The 24,141-nt window shown below is 36.0% G+C and overlaps 1 protein-coding gene across 1 annotated transcript; it reads right to left on the reverse strand.

Moving 5' to 3' along the window:
• Positions 1–762: 762 nt before the first annotated feature.
• Positions 763–21,568, reverse strand: paqr4a (progestin and adipoQ receptor family member IVa). Its single transcript, XM_056453607.1, has 3 exons — positions 19,875–21,568; positions 11,844–12,062; positions 763–5,922 (listed from the first exon to the last, which is right to left on the reverse strand). Exons 1-3 carry the CDS (start codon positions 20,038–20,040, stop codon positions 5,489–5,491), a joined length of 819 nt encoding a protein of 272 aa, XP_056309582.1. The 5' UTR covers positions 20,041–21,568; the 3' UTR covers positions 763–5,488.
• Positions 21,569–24,141: the final 2,573 nt, after the last annotated feature.

Below are 24,141 nucleotides of genomic sequence, written 5' to 3' on the forward strand. Positions count from 1 at the left end.
AGGTGATGACAGAATTTTCTTTTTTTTTTAACATGGTGAATATAAAGCATTCATTCATTCATTTTCTTTTCAGCTTGGTCCCTTTATTAATCAGGGGTCGCCACAGTGGAATGAACCACCAACTTATCCAGCATATGTTTTTTTACGCAGTGGATGCCCTTCCAGCCGCAACCCAACACTGGGAAGCACCCATTCACCATTCACCCATGCATCATTCACACACACTATGGACAATTTAGCTTGTCTTTGGACTTGTGGAGAAAACCAGAGCACCCAGAGGAAACCCACGTGAACACGGGGAGAACATATAAAGCATTCATTTAACCAGTTAAACAATCCTGTTTCGGGCATCACAGTGGCGCAGTCGGTAGCACGATCGCCTCACAGGAAGAAGGTCACTGGTTCGAGCCTCGGCCGGGTCAGTTGACATTTCTGTGTGGAGTTTGCATGCTTCCCCGTTTTCGTGGGGGTTTCCTCGAAGTGCTCCGATTTCCCCAACAAGTCTAAAGACATGCGCTATAGGAGAATTGGGTAAGCTAATATTGGCCATAGTGTATGTGTGGGAATGAGAGTGTATGGGTGTTTCTCAGTGATGGGTTGCAGCAAGAAGGGCATCCGCTGCGTAAAACATATGCTGGATAAGTTGGCGGTTCATTCCGCTGTGGCGACATCTGAGTAATAAAGAGATTAAGCCGAAAAGAAAATGAACGAACAATCCTGTTTCAATTCATCAAGAAAAAAAGACAGGCAAAAGAGACGATGTAAAAATATAAACCTCAGTTTATTGCACAATCGCTGCAGGAGACCGTGGGGTTTGGAAGATCTGTCTGTGTGAACAAATGTAACCGTGGACATACAAATAGACTGAGAGAGAAATATAGGCCCAAAAAATAAACCAACAAAGAGACACTCTTGTAGATGAAACCATTTACAACAAGACATGTTTACATGAAACCAAAGTTATAACAATGTTTGTAATAAATTTGTTTAGGAGACCTAATAAAACAACAAGAAAGAAAAATAAGTGCTAACAGGGCTCATCGGGTGAACTTCATCCACAAGGTCAACAAGGTTCAACCAAAGCTTCAATTACGCTGTTGCAGAGCCAGCAGAGCGCTTTGACCACCAGATGGTGCCAGACAACAATCAAATTCAAAAGAAACATTCAAGCAAAGAGTGAAAAAAACAAACAGAAACGAGACAGATCTTTCAGAGACCTCCTGCCATCCTATGTGCATTAGTTTCTCAGCCTTTGTACTTAAATTAAGATTATCATTAATAGTGGTAATCCATTTCAGTATAATAGTAATAACAATATATCCATTATCATAATAATGCAAAATGTAACTAATGAGGAGTCGCTTTTAAATTATCAGTAACAGGCTATCCAGCACCTGCATACTAAGAAAAAAAAGGTATTATAGTTTCATACATCATGTCATTATTTTCTCTTTTTTTTCAACCACAGGACGTTAGAATATACAGACAGGAGAACATCATCCATGAGAACATCATCCTCGTTCCACCTCCAAAACGTGAGTTCTGATGCAATCCACTTCCTTTAGGGCTCAATGTAACATGCTCTGCACATTCTCACATCACCTAACTAACTACATGAATAAACACATTCTTGATCAGCATTTATGGACACATTCGGCCCATCAAAGGCAATACGCATCAAGAAAGATGCATGGTCCAAATGCCTGATGACTGATAAAAGCCATCGTGACCTTTGCCCTTTAAAAACACACCACTGGCATCACTGGTTTTTCAGTCTTCGTTCTTAACCAGAACAAGCAAAGAAGACATGACAGGATGAAAAGAAAAACTGGCCCGAAATCAGTAGTTGAGGTCACTCAATACAAGTGAGCACTGACAGGGCACCCTGAGAAGAGGAAACCCCAGGATGGCATGGTCTGAGCTAAACATGTTAGTGTGAATACACAGATCTTTCTTTTCAGGACTGGTAAAACATCGTTTTTTTGGAATTCACATGTACAAACATGTTTGCGTATGTATATATATGTACATATTTCAATTATGCATAGTTATCCAGTGGGTTTCAGAGGTAATAACATATCAGGACCCCAGGTTTTTTCTTTTTTTTAACCCAAAACAACTGTATTGCAGCCTCTCCTTACTTTTTCTAATGTAAAAAAAGAGATTTTGCCAACCGAACTGTTACAATCGCTTCTAAACTGTTTAAAAACCAAAGACCGTGTTGACGTTATGACATCATAGTAGTACAGACATATCATTATGACATTAACCCTACTAAATAATGCAACAGCATTGTTAGCTCCCCTCAAGGCCTGTCATTGTGGTGTCACAATTTGAGCATTCCACTGGTACAGGATGATCAAATCGCTGCTGTTTTTGAAATGAAATCGGACAATTCGTATCAAGTGTCGCCCCCTCTGAGATGAAATACATAAACATTCAATATATTCTCTTAGAACGTTGTTGCTTTATATATTAATATGAATATATAAAAATGTCAGTTTGTATGCCGCTTGCATTTTATGCATATACAGTCTACATATAGGTATTTACCTTACCCATATGGACTTCTAATTGGTTTTTCACTTTGATCCAAAGCCCTTTTGGTAAAAAAATAAACAGTGCAGTTAATTACTTGATATGGTTGTATTGCCTCTGGGCTGCCCTCCTGATTTCATTCCCTTTCTATAGACGGACGTGCTTTGAAGCATTAGCTTTGTTACTGCACATTAAGCACACGTCAGTGGTTGCATTGCGCAAGCATTACAAATCGTACGTTGTGTTTTCAGGGGATTGGTTTACTGGTATTTACATGCACCGCTTCATTTCAGAGCTGTCAATTAATAGCATTAAAGGTGAGGGACTGTATTTGTGGCTGCTAAGATCGGGACTGCTTTGTTGACACCTGAGGCCCCAAAACAGCTAATTTGGCATAGAGTATATTGGTGTTTGTCAGATATATCGGAACAACATTCTACCTAACATGCACTGGTTCTACACTAATAGGTCTGACTTCTGCTATAGGATTATCAGAGTGCTGTGGTTGTGTAAGGATATGTGATCCCCAACTGGTTAAAATAATAATAATAATAATAATAAAATAAAAACAGTAGTAGATGCACTCAAAAAACAACAAAATAAAATCAAACATTTCCAACAACATCTTAAATATAATGTCAAGTGAACTGAAATGATCTCACTGATGTTCATTCTGAAAGCTACATTGCGATAGTGTTGCCCAATCTATCACATTGTGTCATTTGTTTGTCACAAGCTATAGAGGTTGCAAGGGTAAAAAGAGTCATCCTTGGTTTGTTTCACATTGTAACGCATAAGTGTGCCATGATAAATCCAAATGTGCAAAAAAATCAGGTTCCTTAATACAACTTATTTAGAACAATGTCAACGTTTCCATAGTGCAATCAGCCATAGGAAGTGATTTATTTAGGCCAATTCACACTGCACCAACAAATGCAGACCAGATGATGCACATCACTGTTCAGACAATCTATGACCCGACAAACACAGATTCAGCATGTTCAACTGGCGAAAACGAGCTCTGACAGATCCAAACACACATCGACTAATCCTACAAAACCCAATGAAGTGTGAATTGACCTTTTGAAATTCGACTTTCTGAAGAAGAAGACTGTTTAGCTTTAGTCTTCTGGCAACTTATCTGAAATCAGAGGGTCCATTTTGAAAAATATATACATTCAGTGCATTAACTTAAAATAAATAAAATTTCTCGAGATTAAATGCTTCATTTGCTCTGCACAGCTTTCAAAGTATCCTCAGCCGCAGATGAGCATGAATTGATGTGTTCAACACATGCATAGGACCACCTGGTGAACATTTATGTTTCACCGTTCATATCTCTGCTGTTATAAGTGCATCGTCTGTACAGACAGAAAATTTAGTCTGTACCCGGTAAAGAAAGTTGACAAAATTGCGTTTCAAGGACATGGACCGTCGTAGAACATGGACAACTTATTAAGTCTTTATGCTTCTTACAAATAAGAATAACCTTATATATATTTATAGCATTAATTTGGCACATGTAAGCCGTACCAATATTCCCTTAGTCATCCTTTAGGAATTAATAGTGTAATGCAGCTCCATTCTGGAGTCTAATATTCCTCTGCCACATCTGATGAGCGGGAACATCAGGTGTACAGTAGTGGAGGAGAGCCAGCAGAGAATTAAAGCCTTCGTGCAAACAGCACGCCATCAAGAAAATAATATTCCTTGTCTTAAAATCCAAGGTTACATGGATAATTGAGGTTAAAGGTCAGAAAGAAATGAAATCTAATTTAGAGCTGTACAAAATCCAATCTTCCAAACTACAGATTAAGATATTAAAACCACAAGTGTACAAGCTTGAACGGACTCTTCAGCAGCCCAGCAGAGGAAGTATCTTTTGCAGGTAACGTTAAATGTTTCCCAAGGCATTATTAAAATCATGCTCCTGCAAAAAAACGGCATTAACTAAATGCCCCTTAGATGCTATTAAACACGATCAAAGCCACCAAGGGCACTCAAAATATAAAACGCCCTCTCAGCAACTTCAATCACTCAGTAAACATATAAACGGCAAGGCAACAAACCAAGGAGTGACCCTTTCAACCTTACGATTGTGAGTATATGGATCTGAACAGAGAAATGACACACAAAAAAGTGATAAAACAAGTGAAATCAACTCAAGTATTTCCAGTAAATGTTGCTGTGAGTTCGGGCATACAGTACATTTTGTGAGTGTGTTTGTGTAGTGTGTATTGTAGTGTGAGCATTGATGTAACATCTGATATGCTGCATAGTCTGCAATACAGTAAGTTCGAGGTGCATACGCCATTTCTGCACCGGCGATTTGTTGGTGTCACCAGCAAAAATTGAGAAATAGAGACAAACTGTAATTAGTTCTCACGAAAGCCATGCTATTTTGAGCAAAGAGTTTTAGATAATGTGATATGTTACATCTTGCTTTTCGAGAGCCAATTATTTACGGCCTCGATTCTGTCTGTCTTTATATAGCGAAAACTAAATTTAGAGGTTTTTTAAAAAATGCTTTAAACGCTGGTGAATACATCACATCCAGTAATGTCAGACCCTATGTGTGTGCGTATGTGCGTGTGTGTGTATTCCTGTAGAATGTGTAGATCTTGAACCAAAAGAAAAATCTGCCTTTTTTTGGGCTAGTAGGTCTAAACAGTGCCATGCACAGACAATGTTTATGCAAACACGGATATGTACATTCTGGCTACTGACGGCACAAACAAGCATGTGTGTCGAAGCTGGCACTGGTGTCTCCTAAAAAAACATTTAAAACACTTCTTATGGACTTCTCGTGCACACATTTATATACAAAGCACAACAGCCTCCCCCCCAACCCCAACCATTCTTTGCCCAATTAACGCTGCATTCCCAAACATCTCATTACTAAAAGAGGTCCTCACGCCCTATTACCCACGAATACTAGCAGGGGCCACCGTCAGTCTGAGGGACAGTGATAGGTGTTTATCCACAGTAAATCGTCCAGCACCCCCCAGTGTAGGTACAGTATGGAGACCACCACCAGCACATGCATGATCTGATGGCTGTTGCACCAGTAGTCAAAGAGGCCTGGCCGGAAGCGTTCGGGGATTCGGGTGATATTGATGACCCCACCCAACACCGCTAGTGCATCCATGGTCAGAAAGTGACGCAGTGAGGTGGGACTCCCTCCGCCCACACCTACCCAGCGCAGAAGGAAAAAGGAGAAGCGGAAAAGTGCTTGCCAGGCGAAGGAACGCAGACGCCGCACTCTGCTGCGTGCTGTGATGGCACAGTAGATGGCGTAACTGGATAGCAGGATGTACATCAGCAGAGCCACTGTGCGGGTGAAGGGGTAGCATAGAAGAGTGCTGTACACGATGGGCAGAGCTCCTGTAAAACCAAACACACATAGTGTTACTACGACAAAAAGCTCTGTTATCTGATGATGGATATATTCCACTACATGATATTATGCCCCATTTTCACTTGTCAAGATGTTTGTGGGAGGTCGCTGACAAAAACGCAAACCAAAAGCAAAGGAATGGTTGTCATAAAAATCGCATAGTGAGTTATCATCAGTGGTGTAAAGTAACAAATTACAAATACTCAAACTAGTGTAATTTAGTAGTTTTTCCTCAGGAATTGTAATTTATTAAGTAGTTTTAAAAAGTGTACTTTTACTTTCACTTGAATAAATTTTTAGTGCTAAATTTGTACTTTTACTGTAATTTCCTTCAACCTGCTGTCACTACTTTATTTTTTCTTGTCTATGGGGATTAGAAAAGTTAGTCCTGTGATTCTAGTCAAATCAGATCACACAGAAGTAAAGAGGTAAATCACATTAAAATGAACTACCTTAAGATATGGGCGATTTATAATTGCAGCAAACTGTTTTGAAGCATTAAAAGTGTCCAAGAATATGTCCAAAATCTTTACACACTATGACCCAGAGACTGTTTAGATGCATGTTACTGATGAGAAGATGGTGGATGTTTACTGTATGAGGACCAAAATGGACTTAAACACCCAGCAGGCACAAGACGTCAACATGACATCAGATTGATGTTGTACCCCAACATAATGGGGATGTTACATTTTGTTTGGAAATGAAAATCGGGTTGATATCAGAACCCAATGTTAGGCCGATGTGAATGTCTAACCTAAAATAAACCAAATCTAATGATGTTACAGCTTGACGTTGTGTGGACGTTACCACTATAACGTTTATCAGACATTGGATTTTAGTTGCCATACCTGACGAATAAATGTCAGTATTTGACGTCAATATGACGTTGGTTTAAGATATTGACTCAACGTTGAATTTTGGTCACTTTCTAACACAAGTTAAAATCAACCAAATATCAGCGTCATTTCACCTCGTTATTGGATGTCAAAATATTGTTGCCATTAGACGCTAGCGAGACATTGAATTTTGGTGAACTGACGTCACGACCTAAATCTAACCTGATATTAATGTCTCATGACGTTGTGTGTCTGCTGGACAATTACTAAATGTACTACAGAATGTTACGTTTACACACATTCACAAATTACATGTAAATGTATCAGCTTTTTACAGCGTAACACTCACTACTCACTACTCTCGAGTACTTTTGAAAGGTCTACTTTTTACTCATACTAATATTTACAACAGAGACTTTTAATCTACTTGCACTGCATTTTTTGGCAAGTAATGGTGCTTTTACTTGAGTATGATTTTTCAGTACTCTTTCCGCCACTGGTTATCAAAGACACGATCTGAAGTGTCTCAAAATATTTAGAAAAATAATTATTTAGCTGACTGTCTGCCACCTGAGTCTTGCTTTTTTAATTGGAAAATATACTGAAAACATAGTGATAAATTATTGCCAATGAGAGAGCGCAAGATACAGAGGAAGGCAAGTTCAAAAGGTGAAAGTGTAAATTATGTCGAGTGTTAAAATCGAACTAAAACTATTAAAGAATAGCCATTCTCGTCTTAGGACAGTTTTGAACAATTTTTTGATCCACTTCTAATGTTGACTACTATATAAATATATTTTATTATTATAATTATATATAATAAACACATACACTACCAATCAAAAGTTTGGGGTCAGTAGGATTTCTAAATAAGCTTATTCTGCTCACCAAGGCTGCCTTTATTTAGTCAAAAATACAGTACAAATGGTAAAATTGTGAAATGTTATTGCACTATAAAATAACTGCTCAAAAGTAGTTTATCATTTAATTTAATCATTTATTCCAGTGATTTTAATGATGAAGTTTCAGCTTCATTACTTCAGTCTTCAGAGTCACATGAGCCTTCAGAAATCACTCTAATATTCATTATTATTGTTGTTGTTATTATTATTATTATTAACAATGGTAATAACAAAATCTATAATGACTGGAGTAATAATTTCATTTAAAACTACATACATAATAAAGTAATTAATAAACATTTAATAAGTATTTAACAACTTAACTTTTTTTTATATTTAATAAATGCCTTGATGAACAGAAATGAAAATGATTAAAAAAAACATGAAGAAAAAAAAAAACTGACTTTTGACTGGTAGTGTACATACAAAATAGGCATTGAACACGTCACCATTTCCTCAGAAAAAGGTGCTGTTTACTTGAAACTTTCACCAGATGTCAGTAGCAACCAAGTAATTGATACATACCAAGAAAACAAAACTAATTAGTTTAGAAATGAAGTGATGTGTAATAAAAAGAAATGACTCAGGGATAAAGTATTGAACACTCCATTCTCCATTCCATACAAGAGGCATCTTGAGGCTATTATTATTTAAAAAAAAAAAAAAAAGCCTTTTATACAAAGTATTAAATAAATTTCAGTAGTTCAGTGGTTTCTCCCACTGTTACATATAACAAATTTTCCTGAATTTTCCTGATTCAATTTGATAGACTCTTCTGCTGCAAATCAATGCACAAACAACCTTGATCACAAGCTTCCTGCAGAGCACCATTTTAATTTGGAAGTGTTCCAGTCTCATACAGCTTAAGTTGTTTCCTTTATAATTTCATGCGTTTCAAAAAAAAAAAAAAAAAACCACACACGTTCTGATGGCTTTGAAATTCATGCAGTGTTTGGGTGGCATAATATGCACATAATTCAATCATAGATAAATATCTAGCACATTTAACACCTGCTTCCCTCTGTACACTGTACAAAACAAATGTGGTTGCAAGAAATGTACTGTTAAAACGGGATTTAATTTCTGGATGGCTTTTTAGAACAAACTTTAGAATTTTATGTAAGGTTTTTTAGATGTCTTGTACAACGTGATATAAGCAGGTTGATAATGTATCAACATGTATAAATGACCAAACGAAGAAAAGTTAGAAACACTGAAGTCCACATAAATCATGTCAACTCATACATTTTAAAGGTTCATAAAGATAAACTACATGAATAATATGAATAATATGAAACATGAACTAGATAGCAATGTAAAATAAAACATCCTAATGCACAGAACTGATAAATAAAAGAACTTATTAAGAGAGAATGTTTCTGTTCTGTAGGAATTTTTTCTTTTTGTTCATTGTAAACTACAGGCTGACTCTACCTTCTTAAAATAATAACAATAATAGTAATAGTAAATATCTTCAAACAAGGAATATGTTTTGTTTTTTTAAATCGTTTACTTTTAAAGTATAATTTGTAAAGTGCCTTTAAATCTATTGGCTGTAAATGGTTGTCTGACGTACAGACGTTATGACCATTCTTGCAAGAATAATTTCACCAATTGCACAGGATATATTCAAAAACTATAGTATCAAAACAGTAGCCTAACTAACTTTTCACTATGTAATTAATCAATGCTATCCTGAAAAAACATTTCTTCCTCTTCAAGCATAATTTACTCTTCAGTGAATCAAATGACTTAAAATAGCTTAATTTTTTTTTACTTTCAACAACATAATTAAAAAAACTAAGTAAAGACACTTTAAAATCCAAAGATGAACAAGATATAATGGAAGTGCTGAGCAACAGCTTTGTCACTGCTGCTTTTCATGTGACAACAGAGAAAAAACTCTTGTTGTAAAGCACTTCATGTCTCCTTTGTTCTCTCTTTGCTTCTTTATTTCCTCTGTGTTACAACATTTTCTTCAGCAACCCTTCTCCTTTAGTTAAATGTTGCAACAGCTTGAACTAAGGCTATAGACGCTGATAAGCGAGAATAAGTCCTATTACTCATTCACTGTCTTTAAACGCAACAGTACACAGCCAGCAGGTTTGGCGATCTCATTTAAATGTGACCTGATGTCATAGTCACTGACTGGGCATGGGACGAGAAGTCAAAGTTTTAAAACCTCAATTTTTTTTGTTATACCGTTCCTATGTTTTTTTACAACTATTTAATTGAGTATTTTAGGGCAACAGTATCTCCAGCAGAAAAGGGCCCTCCACATCAAAAGTTACTGGTCAACCCACGATTCAGGAAACATCTAAAAAACAAATCACTTTTACACCAACATCCAAGCATGGTATAGACCTGAACAGTGCAGTGGCTTACTTCATTTCCAAAGAAAAGTAAGATAAAGATGCCTTTTGAAGTTATAAAGAAACCTGTGTTTTTAAAACTAATGAAGAAAGCAGAAGTCAATGATTTATTTTAATTATTTAGCCTGACATGTTTCAGGCATGTGATCAACCGAGGACAAAAAAGGAAGAAAGACGAGACTCTGCCCCAACACACACACATACACATACACATACACACACACACATACATATACTGTATATATATATACTGTATATATATATATAAATATATATATATATATATATATATATATATATATATATATATATATATGTGTGTGTGTGTGTGTGTGTGTGTGTGTGTGTTTGTTTGTTTGTTTGTTTAAAGATTAGGAATAATAATTCTAAAATAACAATAATAATATTTTATATATAAATATTTACAATTTAAGTTTATTTTTTTGTTTTATCTGTTTAAATGTTTAGCAGTTTAATAGTGACTCAGGTAATATTTAATAGGTTTATACTTTGTACCTCAATGTCGGGACAGATCCACACGCGGCTGCTAGATGGCGCCACTAACTCGGTTAGTTCTCTTGTGTCTACAGATTATAAAATTTCCTGTAATTTAGTAGACTCTTTAATCCAACATGATAAATAAACTGCTAGTAAAAATATTAGGTCTAGTTGAATTAAGTAGCCTAATATACTTTAACATTCCACCCTGAAAAAAAAAAAAAAATCAAACAATCGTTAATAAGAGTTTATCACTTTCACTTTCCTTTGGCTTAGTCCTTGTTTTTAATAGTATACATCATATCGAAATAGCAATTTGGACATGCGCGAATTCTAAATCGCCATACAACATGATTTTCCCGCAGTATGTGGTTTGAACCAATCATAAAGCAGCGCGCCTAAACAGAGCGTGAGAACAGGAGACTGAATTTACATGATTTTACTGCAGTCCGGCTTTGAGAAGGTATGAATGTAGAGTAATTTTGCCTCATGGAGGCAAAAATCTAAACTGAATTTTAATTAACTGCACTGCCTTGGTTAATAGTATTACGGTGAACTAGTAGCGAACTTTCCTTGGTGCACATGTAGGTTAAGAGTTGACACAGCATTGCTGTATTTTGAAGTGGATTAAATTATTGGTAGGGACATTTCAGTAGTTGGTGGATATGGGTGGAGACACGTCCCCTCCGTCCATGCCAATTCTACGCCCTTGGAAAAAACAGATAAAAAATTGCTGCAGTTCCAATACAAGTTTTATGTATGGAGAGAATTAAAAAGCACTTGGTATTCGGGTGTCTTGCGTTTATCCAAGGTAATCGAAATGTGTATAGTCCATGCAAAGTATGAAGCTGATAGGTCAGTTGTTGTTACGAGACTCAAGAGACAATTTGTTACATCTTTACTAGGTGATTTTTATTTTATTTTATGTCTGTTTTAGAGACATGTTTCAGGTCTTTGATAAAGATCTAATTATTTTTCTTGTGAAATATGTTTCAGAATCACACTGTAAACACAGATTCAGTCTGTCTGTGATAAAATTGTGATTAAAATCGAAATCGCAACATTTTTCAAGAAAATCGTGATAGTTTTTTTTTGCCCATATCGCACATTCCTATATCATACCATCAGAGTCTATCATACCACTGACCTCATGAACAACCTATACAAAAAGATTAAATGTATGGTGCTGGAGGAAGAACCTGAATCAGCATGGGAACCAAATTGGAAAGATGCACTAATAGATAATGTGATGGAGTGCTGGGATTGATCAGACAGTGATCCAGTGCGAGATGCTGACCTAGCGTGTTGATCATGCAGATTCCGCACATATCTAGAGTGAGCAGGGTTTTGTAGACCGGTTCGCCACCCTCGTGGTTCATGAAGAGGTGGTAGACCACTGATCCCAGCTGCGGCGACAAGCAGGCCAGGAAGTGCACCACACCGAGCCACGTCACGCTGATCTGAGACCAGGGGATGTTGAGCGGGAGCAGCACCAGGAAGCAGAGCAGAGGGATTCCTGAGTGGAGAAAGAGAAAACAAGCAGACAAAGAGGCTCAGGAGAGTCATTGTGTACAGAAGATGCATAAAGTGCTGTCGAAACACGCAGGGCCTGTGAAGAGATCGAGACGGTCGTTATTGGGCATTACGCTCAGACAAGCCCTGCAGTGTTTTATCGTGTCCCTTGAGTTGAATGCTGCAGCCTAAACAACAAGTGGATTTATGGAGGCCCAGGGTACAGTCCAGTACAATGAGGGTCTCAGCAGGCTTTGCTGGGCTAATTTTAGCAGCAGCTGCCAAAATGCTAACTACGAGCTAAAACAAAGACCTTTAAATGTCTTTAGGGCTGAATGACACTCAGTGGCTTTATATTAGGAACTCCAAGTGCATGACTGCTGAACAATTTTATGGCTATTTGTGAATCGCTTTTTCTCTCTGTCATTCCCCCAGCATCAAATGATTTACCCTGGTCAGGTAAAAGCACCAATGCCTTCTAGCACATCTATTTTGAGTGAGTTATCTCTGTTGGCTTAACTCTTGCTCTCACACTATTGATAGAGAACATGCCCTATACCCTAAAAAAAGTACATGCGTTTGAGTGGCACACACATCTTTGTACTTAAATGTGTACATTAATTAAAATGTTTCACTGACATATTAATGATAGGTAATACTGTAAATCACAACTTTAGTTTAAAAAGCAGTAGCTTGTGGAAGCCAGTTTCTGCCACATAAAAATGATACTTTGGTAAATCATAATGATGACAAAATGAAGAATGGAAATCTGGCGGTTAATGCTCTAGGTCCATTTGATTAAAAGAATGGTTGTTTACTAAAACATTCATGGAATTTAATTATTTTGCTTTCTCTCATGGTTGAAAGTAGTCAAACTAAAGAGATTAGTTTTACTTTCATAAACTCCCACTTAACAACACTTTACAATAATGTTCCATTAATCAATATCAGTTACTAACACAAACTAAGAAACTTGTACAGCACATTTATTAACCATGGTTTAACATTTACTAATGCTTTATTCACTATATATATATATATATATATATATATATATATATATATATATATATATATATATATATATATATATATATGAACCTCTAAACGTCGTCTGAAATTTTCTTCTAAAATTAGCATTTTTACCAGGCTGCCATGTATAGATTCAGAAATTTTCACTTTTTAATAAGTTCTTTTCATGGTCTTTAAAGTGAAATAACTTAATATAAAACAGAAGGCTGAGAAGGCATTTTCCATATACATTTCAGACGTTTTTTTTTTTTTATCTAAACTATCAAAAATACAGTACAAATTGTAAAATTGTGAAATATTATTGCAGTATAAAATAACTGTTCAAAATTAGTTTATCATTTTATTTAACAATTTATTCCAGTGATTTTAAAAATTATTTTTTAGCTTCATTATTGAGTCTTCATTACTCCACAGTCACACGATGCTTCAGAAATCACTCTAATATTAATAATTATTATTACTACTACTACTATTATTATTAATGGTAATAGTAATTAAACAATAATGACAGCAGTTTTTTTAATTTAATAAATAATTTTTTTTACATAAAAAAATAATTGTATGTATGTGTATATAAATGTATGTGTGTGTGTGTGTGTGTATGTATGTGTATATATATATACTATTCTTTATTTATTATTACTTATTTGACAAGTACTAAAAAAGTTATATACATTAAAAATCTATAAGGTTATATTTGTCATAATGACAAATAGAACTTTACAGATATTTTTACAAGTGATTATACTTCCAAAATACCAGAACACAAATGCAGCATCTTTTAATGATCGTATTAAATTAATAATCTCATAGTCTCATAAATTACATTAAATTCTGGAAAAAAAAACTATTTGTATTTTGAGGGTGGTATTTTAAGCACTTAAAAATACCCTTTTTACCCTTAATAAAAACTTTTTCAGAACTTTTTTTAACTGTCAAAACAAACGTAAATGTATAATGAGGTTTAAAGATATGTACTCACTCGTGTGTACACGAACACTTTTCCTGGCTCAGCACACAATAATAATAATAAAAAAATGGGCATCTATTTTTCAAAAGAAATAATGTTGTGTTCAGTGAGAATAAGAAATACCTTTCTTATTTTATAAGTTTCATAGAACACAGGAATAAAATAATAACCACTTTTTTGAGTGAACCTTTTTTTGTGCTGTGTAAACGTCATTGTCAATCAATTTGTGCAAACATCAGCTATCAGATTATAAAACCCATCTTTGGTCAATACAAAGTTAGTGGAGACCACAGACCATAAAAGAAAGAAAAAAAGGAAAAAAATAACGCGTCCACACACACAGACATCAGCAAAAGTGGTTAGACCATGAACTGATCAGAAATGATTAATATTCACTATCAAGTGTCAGACTGGAGATGACTTAAAGCAGATGTTACTACTGGAAATATGTGAACAACATCAAGTGTTCTGTCAAAGCATGCCATGCAGACATGGATGAGATTGTGCATACACATCATGCAAAGTAAAACACAAATACTTCAACACAAAGCAAACACAGTTAAGGAGCATGCACCTCGGCTGGCTTTAAATGCAAGAATGGAAATCCTTATGTAAAAACAATTCTAAAAGAAAGCTCCGTCCCTCAGTCTACTTCACTAGAGTTTCCTTGAATTGTTACAAACTTCATTTCACCAGTGCACAAAAGGCAGACACAAAACAAATGCCTCTATATTTCAGATTTGAAAAGGACAAGTAGGTGCAACTTTATACAGCAAAGTCATCTTTTGGGTCAAGTTAAGCTGTGTCGCTCAATTTAAACCTCTAATTTCTGCTTACTTACTGTAACAGAAGGCCAGAACACTCTCAAATATACTCTAAACCACAGTGCTGACTAAACACACAGTCACTTTGAGAATGCACATAGATGCAGTTTTCCCTCAATGGTGTGAATGTGTCATTTGTCGCCATAAAACAATTAAACAATCTAAAGAAGGTTTTACCAGTCAACAAGGCAGATTCTTGGAAGGGAAGTGTAGTTTGACAGCACCTGGAGGCAACCACATGACCAAACTTAATGGTTCCGCACAGAACTGCAATTAAGCCTACATGTTTACAAGCAGAAATTCCTTTGGAGTTGACCTTTATGCCTGAGAAATATGTTATATTTACCAATACACTATGTATACCAATACACTTAAAAAGTGTATCTAGAAGTAATTACTGCAGCTCCAATACAAAAGTACAGCACAAATTATTTAACAAAACAACCATTTTGTCATTGACAAAGAATTAATTATGTATAGGTAACTGCAGCATATAGTGATGCACACAGCAAAAGAGTGGGATGGAGAGCTTGGTCAAAGATGCCGATCTTTGCACTTCGTGGTGTTGTACAGTCATTAAAAGGAGCAGTTCACACAAAATGAACTTTTTAAATTTAATCTTAAAAGACATAAAAAGAGATGCTCTGAAAAATGCACAGGCCAGTCTTTTTCCATAAACAGTGGTGACTGAATATGTCAAGGTTAAGACCAATTCACACCGCATACACGAATGCCAGCAAACAAGTTGGATTTAGATTGTTATGAAAATTACTGTCATGTTCATACTGAACCAAAAATTACCACACACACAATTATTCATTCATTCATTAAATAATGATCCATCTCAGGGCTAAAAAAACATTTACTTGAAGCCTATCTGGTCCGTGGTCAGATTGGGTCTGAGTTTGTTTCAAAATCATTTCAGCATCGAAATCACCATGTGCGCATTCACAATAGTCAGAATTACACTACCGGTCAAAAGTTTGGGGCTGGGTTTTTTTTTAAAATGTTTTTTAAAGAAAATATTTCTGTTTATCAAGGCGGCATTTATTAAATGTAAAAAAAAAAAAGTTAAATTGCTAAAAACTTATTAAATATTTATTTATTACTTATTGTATGTATTTTAAATGAAATTAATAGTCTAGTCATCATTGCTGTTATTACTATTACCATTAACAATAATAATAACAATAATAATTAATACTAGAGTGATTTCTGAAGGATCATGTGACTTTGAAGATTGGAGTAATGAAGCTGAATATTCAACTTTAAAATCACTGGAATAAATTGTTCAATTAAATGATAAACTACTTTTGAGCAGCTATTTTATAGTGCAATAACATTTCATAATTTTACCATTTGTACTGTATTTTGATGAAAGAAATTTTAAAAAGCTTATTTTTAAAACATTTAAAAATCCTACTGACCCCAAACGTTTGACCGGTAGTGTATATCTGAGAATTTTTATCTTGTTTCTAGTCCAAAAATCTACATTTTAAAGCGAAAACAAGATTATTTTACTTAAGCTATTGGGAGATTATTTAACTTGTTTTAAGTAATGTACTTTTGACTTATTACTTCTGAAAGTAAAAACCAAATGTGTTACTTGATTTAAGAATTTTTAGTTATTTAAACTAGAAATGAGACACAAAAAAAAGCAAGCAAAGAATTTTTTTTGCATTGTGATTATTCAATTTCTGTACCTAAATACAGTGTGAGAATTATACACTGATGATCAGAGGGGTCAACGTTTTTGGTTAGTTTGTGTAATACATGCTTCATTCATTTATGTATTAATTTTTAATTACATCTAGTTTATTAATAAAATGTATTTATGTTTTCAGTGTTTTGACGGATATTAAGTATATTCTGACCTACAGTGTCCTGTGATTTCAACAAATACTGTAGGTCAAACTATACAAACTGCATCTAATTTGACTTTACTTTCAGGTTATATGTATAGATACAAACACCTATTGTATGTTTTGACAGCTTGTGAACACTTACGATGTCTATCTGGGTTTTGAAATCTTGTGAACACTTACGATGTCTATCTGTTCTTTAGATCTCCCAGTTTCAGACTGTTAAATAAAATTTTCAGTCTTGCATAGACTGATTGGCGCGATTTTATATTTACAATAGTATGAACTGTTATAGGATGGTCAAATGTACATTTATATTATCTACAGTTGAAATCAGAATTATTAAACCCCCTTAAATTTTTTTTTTTTTTTAAATATTTCCCAAATGATGTTTAACAGAGCGAGGAAATTTCCACAGTATGTCTGATAATATTTTTTCCGCTGGAGAAAGTCTTATTTGTTTTATTTCGGCTAGAATAAAAGCAGTTTTTAATTTTTAAAAAAATCATTTTAAGGTCAAAATTATTACTTCCTTTAAGCTATTTTTTTTTCGATAGTCTAAAGAACAAACCATCGTTATATAATAACTTGCCTATTACCCTAACCTGCCTAGTTAACCTAATTAGCCTAGTTAAGCCTTTACGTGTCACTTTAAGCTGTATAGAAGTGTCTTGAAAAATATCTAGTAAAATATTATTTACTGTCATCATGGCAAAGCTAAAATAAATCAGTTATTAGAAATGAGTTATTAAAACTATTATGTTTAAAAATTTGCTGAAAAAAATCTTCTCTCCATTAAACAGAAATTGGGGAAAAAATAAACAGGGGTCTAATAACTCAGGGTGGCTAATAATTTTGACTTCAACTGTATTAAAGGGCTGACCCCCTTAAACATCTTGTTTTGACGTCCTTCAGGGGGATCAAGCATTTATTAGAGCGGTCAATCCTCCCTCAAATTGTAATTCACACCCTGCCTAAATACTTTTAGACTCTCCAGAAAAAACGTTAACTTGAACTATTCAAACCATCTGGTGAAAATTTATTCGTATTGTAATATATATTGCAGAATAATAAAATATTGCAATATCAGATTTTTTCCAATATTATGCAGCCCTGTATCACACTGCTCTGACGTTCCACGATGCAACAAATGCAGATTAAACATGTTCAGTCAGGGGTAAAACAAACTCTGACCGATGGCAACAGACGCCGACAGGGGTAACACACTGATCCAAACTCCAACAGACTTGTTTGTCTGTGTGGTGTGAATTGGCCTTAAGAGTTCTATGCCCTATATTTCAAGTCTTTCAATTTGATGAAAGAAGTAGACAATTTGCTCAATGAGCACGTGATTCATTTGAGTATTTTCAGTGAATAAGTTGATTTTGACAGTTTACAAAACAATGAACTTCAACTGACTAAAGGTCATTATTAAAGAATAACAGATTACATTTTAATCTGTTTAAAAACTATATTATTATGATGTGGCTGAGCAATTCCAGGGTTATGGGTGTGACATTTGCAGTACAAATTCAAAACATAAATTTACAGAGAAAGTATATGATAACATTATATTGAAACATCTGTTTATATTATTTTCCAAAACAACTAACCACGTAGTTATGAGAGCAGAAAAATCTCAATCTGTAAACATTTTTTACATTTTAAATTAGGAAAATAAACATGCGAGTTAGCGAGTTTACAGTATACAACATGCTTTGTAGAAATTCTGTGAATGAAACTGCACAACCAAAAAGAATTAATGCTAATCAAAAGGATAAAAGTTGTCTCTCTATAGAACAAAAACAATTGATTATATTTTATTTAGCATTCTTGTATTTATAAAGAAAACATGTTATGGATGTGATGTCTCTCCGTTATGGATGTGACAGGTGTGAAATTGGCACTTGTGTGAATTTGGTAAATTATATATAATTGTTTGAAAACATTGACAGAAGCATTGATGAGTATTTTACAGTACTGTAAAATTCAAGCCTACACAAAAAACCTAGAAATAATTTCGCTATTTTGGTGAAAACACAAGGCAGAGTTATAAAATTGCTCGGTTACATTTACCTTTTTTAGAAAAATACCTATTTTGTTTGTCTTTTTTTTCACCAATTTGACCTTAACGTAGAGGTTATGTTTTCAATTATGTTCATTAACTGCAGGCAGCAACTTGCTCATGCTTGCACTTGTGCACATGTATTGCACAAGAAACTCAATGTGATTCAATATCCCGAACTTCTGATTCAATCACACTTTTCCGCATTCTAGTAAATGAATTTAAAAATATCTTTGCAGGGATATATTATAAAAACATCCAGTCATCACACTGCTGAAAGTGCCATTTAGATTGTAATGAAAAATGTGCTGTGCAGTTTTGTCTCAACTAGAAAGTAAACACACAACAAAATGACAAAAGAATTTCTCAGCAGCGCGCATAAACATGCACATTTTTACACAATTTTTAGGGCTTCATGAATGGGGCCAAAATGTCACTGCATGAATAAGACAGATCAGGACATGTTTCAACATTTCTCCATGTTCTAAAAGGGAAAGCCATACAGGTTTTTGGCCAACTTGTGTATAAATATGTAATAACACTTAATTTTGGGTTTACTATTCCATTAATGTGTACTTTCATTAAAAGCCACTAAGTTGTGGTTTACAAAACACATAGCTTGAATAGGAAGCAGAGACCATTTCCTGTCTCTGGCGATATAGCAACATTTAAATAGGGTTAAGACTATAGCTACGAATGGGTAATTCAAATGCAAATACTGGTAAGACCTAAGCAGCCAGTATCAGATGCCAGCTCATACTGATATGATAAAGGGATAAATCACCAAAAACAAGTTGGAACCTAGTAACTATGGACTTCCATAGTATTTATGTAAGTGAGTGATTAGAAGTTTCCAACATTCTTCAAAATATCTGTGATATTTAACAGAAAATGGAGTCTTATAAATGTCAGGAACCACTTAAGGGCAAGGGTGAACTATCCATTTATGTAATGCACTTCATTTAAAATCACACCCCAAAAAAGATGAAGCTGATGACATGTAATAAGCACGTGAAGAGAGAGGGCACTGTGAGCTTCCTGTCCTGAAGTAATACTCACTCACCATGTGTATAGATATTCCCCAGCTCATTGTGCAGATAGAAGAGGCTCTTGATACACTCCTGGACGGTGGAGATGGGTCTATAACCAGTCAGGACGTATTTGTTGAACTGTAAATGTGGAGGAGAGTTTGCCCAGTCCAGCAGTCTGGGCCCGTTTAAAAATGCCATAGCAACCAGAAACAGTCACGACGACGACGCTAAAATAACTACGCTATACATCTACACGTACAAGTACAACACAGACTAAAAAAAGATCTGACACCCTAGACATTAGTCGGAGAAGTCCAGTCCGGTCATGTGCAGCCAGCTACATGACTAGCACAGCTCCTCTTTAGCCGAAATAATTTTAAAAATCAACTTTTGCCTCCGCGACGGTTTGTGTTTGGACGCTAGCGGCGGCGTCATCCACACGGGTTGACGTAGAAGATCCAGGCTGCGTTCATAGTGAGCTTCGCTGATATATACAGTGCTGCATGTAACATTTAAACGAAGTGCGGTCACACCCTGCCCGAGCCTTTAAAACAAACCCCACCAGCTTCTGTCAGCTCGACTTCAGAGGCGACCAGAGGAGAGCCGGCTTTCCTTTGCAGCTCATCAAACAGCCGCTGGTTAATTTCACCATCGGGAACCGCAGGGGTTTCGTGAAGGCTCGCTCGATTCAGAGTAACTTCCTCATATTCCCGTAGAGTGAATCTTCATCATCATCATCATCACCAGCGTTGGCATTCACTCTGATTTCAGCTACCAGCGCTCTGTGACACTCGTGTGTTTTGCCAAAAAACTGATACGAAACTCATCAACGGGACATGTCGACCCCAACGGCGCACGAATAGGCGTGTGTTTGCGGTAAACAAATACCGGTTCAATATAATGCTGATAAGACAATATTGCTTGGCACCAAATCGTAAGTATGAAATCATACAGTGTACAGTGCCAGAATCGATAAGACATCCCAAGGGGTTTAGGGGCTTAAATTTGAGGTATTCAGCTAACATAAAAACAAAGATTATCAAATTCTTATAGATATGTCAAGTTCATCCCCCCTCGGATACGAGCCTCCCCTGGCATTACCTACGTAATAAGTGCACCGTCCACAATAAATAAATAAATACATAAATAAAAAGAACACATGCTTCATGTGCTTTCTTCTTTTAGTTTAACAATAGAAATCTTCAGATATCAAACGCGTTGCCTGTTCCCTGTCTCGCACTACCCGGATAGCTGAAGAGCTAACGGGCTAGCTGCCGTCACCTTGATTGTGCTGACTGCAAAAACACACGAGCTCCACAGTCACTGGTTTAGCGGTGGTCACACATCACAGCCGGTTTCCCCAAACAGCTGCACATGCATTCCTGCAAGCCCCCTACTCCGACTAAAATATCCCTATCCGTAGGCTTGGCATTTGTCATCCAGCAGACGGAGGAATGTTCGTGGTGCTCGGCTCACAGAAACACGTCTCCTCTACGGTGCCAAGTGATGTTGCTGCTAGCTTGCAGTGATTTCATCCAGCAGAGTTATAAACGAGAGATTTGGAGAGGAAATCCGTTTCTGATAGGCGGCTTTATCAAAGAAAGGTTAATATCCGCGACATTCGTCCGGCGCATTTCTTGTGGGCTGTGTGATACCGGTGTGCGGAAACATGCGGCTGGTGGAGGGGCGCAGCGGCCCGGCCTTCACTCTTCTCATCCGCTGATGCTGCAGCGCTATAATCCAGTCTGGACCAACTGGGACGAGCCGGGGGTGGCGCGAGGACAGGATGCATTCAATTTTCGTTTATTAAAAGATATTTGACCATTAAAAATACATTTTAAATATGTCACAACCTGAAATTATAAACTGGTTCGCATGTTGTATTTGATATTATTTTTATTTATTTAGGCTATACATTAACGATAGCTCAAAATAGCGTTGTCCGAGTCTCTTTTCACTGAATTGGTTGAACAAAGCTGGGTCTGAACGATTCGTTGGCGAATCGGTCTAAACGATTCCAATCATTGGAATGAGCCACCCAAGATTGCATCGCCTGCTCGTTTGATTAAGTAGCCTATTTGAATCCATGCTAATGAATGTGTGAGGTATGAATGGAACCTGGACTTAGGCTTACCACATTCTGTAACACTTTTCAATATACAGTTGGTACTTTTTGACTACTTTTCAGTAATTCTTCTTTTGTCATACATGTATAATTTTTCCCTTAGTTGGGAAATAGTCAGCTAGAGATCTAGCTATTTTTCTATTCAAAGTGAGATGATTTGAGGTTTTAATAAGGATTTGACAATTGTGTCAAAGTTACAATAACCCATTCATTCATTCATTCATTCATTTTCTTTTCGGCTTAGTTCCTTTATTAATCAGGGGTCACCACAGCAGAATGAACTGCTAACTTATCCAGCATATGTTTTACGCAGCGGATGCCCTTTTAGCTGCAACCCATAACTGGGAAACACACATACACTATGGCCAATTTAGTTTATTCAATTCACCGATAGCGCATGTCTTTGAGGTGTGGGGGAGGAAACCGGAGTATTCAGAGGAAACAAATGTGAACACGGGAAGAACATGCAAACTCCACACAGAAATGCCAACTGACCCAGCCGGGGCTCAAACCAGCAACCTTCTTGCTGTGTGATGATAGTACTACCCACTGTGCCACCATGACGCCCGTTACTATGACCCCAACAAAAAAAACTACAATGAAATTATTGAAAAACCTGTTTTACTGTATATGCAAATCAATAACTTCACTTAAAATATAAATTACGTACCTGCTACACACTAAAATTCAGCTTTTAAACAACCCACTGTTCAAGTTTACATGTAAACCAACAACAAAGACCAATTCTTGCATCCAAATATTTCTGAAGGATGAAATATAAATTCAGCCCCACATTTTTGAAGTTTACGAAAGTCATTTTGCCTTGAACAATTATGTCACAAGTAATAAATACTAAATCTCAAATATTAAACTTTATGTGCATCTGTGTCCTTCTAGACTTACAATAGCCAATACAATACTATTCATCAATTTAGCTTTCAAAAGGAGGCTCATGAATGCCCCCTCCCATTGGGGCTGCTATTTGAGATTGGACCAAATACTACTCATTCATTCATTTTCTTTTTGGCTTAGTCCCCTTATTAATCGGGGTACCCACAGCGGAATGAACCGCCCACTTATCCAGCATGTTTTACGCAGCGGATGCCCTTTCAGCCGCAACCCGTCTCATCCATACACTCGTACACTATGGAAAATTTAGCCTACCCAATTCACCTGAACCGCATGTCTTTGGACTGTGGGGGAAACTGGAATACCCGGAGGAAACCCACGCAAAAGCAGGGAGAACATGCAAACTCCACACAGAACGCAAACTGACCTAGCCAAGGCTCGAACCAGCGACCTTCTTGCGGCAGCACTACCTATTGCACCACTATGTCGCCCCAAATACTACTGTAACTTACATTTCATGCCAACTTTTAAGAACCGAATCATGACTGCAACTGGGACACATTAAATTAATACTTAATAATTAATACTAATACTACTAATGGACTTTACTAGAACTATGTTAAGCGGCTTTTACACATTCTAAATTGTAAAAGCTCTATAGAAATAAACATGAATTGAATTAAACTGAATTAATACTAATGCTATTAATACTAATACTCCAGATAATGTTGGTTAATTAGCAATCTAGTCCTACATATGACTGAATTAAACGTTTAGCTTTTCAGGTGGCACGATCCAGATCAACGGTCTTTAAATGAAACACATGAAATTTGATTGCACCAGCCTGCATAGAATGACAATGCCAGCATGCCAACAAGCACAACCAGGGATGGGCAGTATTTATGATACAAGTATTTCAAATACATATTTCAAATACAAAACAGTATTTTGTAATTTGTATTTGATAGGGTTTATGAAAATAGGTGAATACTTTGTATAAAAATACTTCAGTGCCTTGTATTTTTGTATTTTTAAAATACTGCAAAATACTTTGTAAGAAGTCTACATGATGACACATGATCTACATGATCTTAAAAATGCAGCCTCAGATTGATGCTTTCTGGTATTTGCCTAAGCTTGAGGTCAGAACGGAAAATTGATTATGAAGGTGGTCAACTCAATGTAATATGGATGGAAGTTATGCATCTTTGCTTAAGAAATGAGATAGAATAAAATATCAGTCCTTAAGAACAGAATGTGGAGCCTACAGCACATAATCATTCTCAGTCTCAGTGCTGCAGGTGGAAATTCAGACGAACTTTAGA

The sequence above is a fragment of the Danio aesculapii genome, chromosome 3 (genome assembly GCF_903798145.1).
Source record: "Danio aesculapii chromosome 3, fDanAes4.1, whole genome shotgun sequence".
In the NCBI taxonomy this organism is placed as follows: domain Eukaryota; kingdom Metazoa; phylum Chordata; class Actinopteri; order Cypriniformes; family Danionidae; genus Danio; species Danio aesculapii.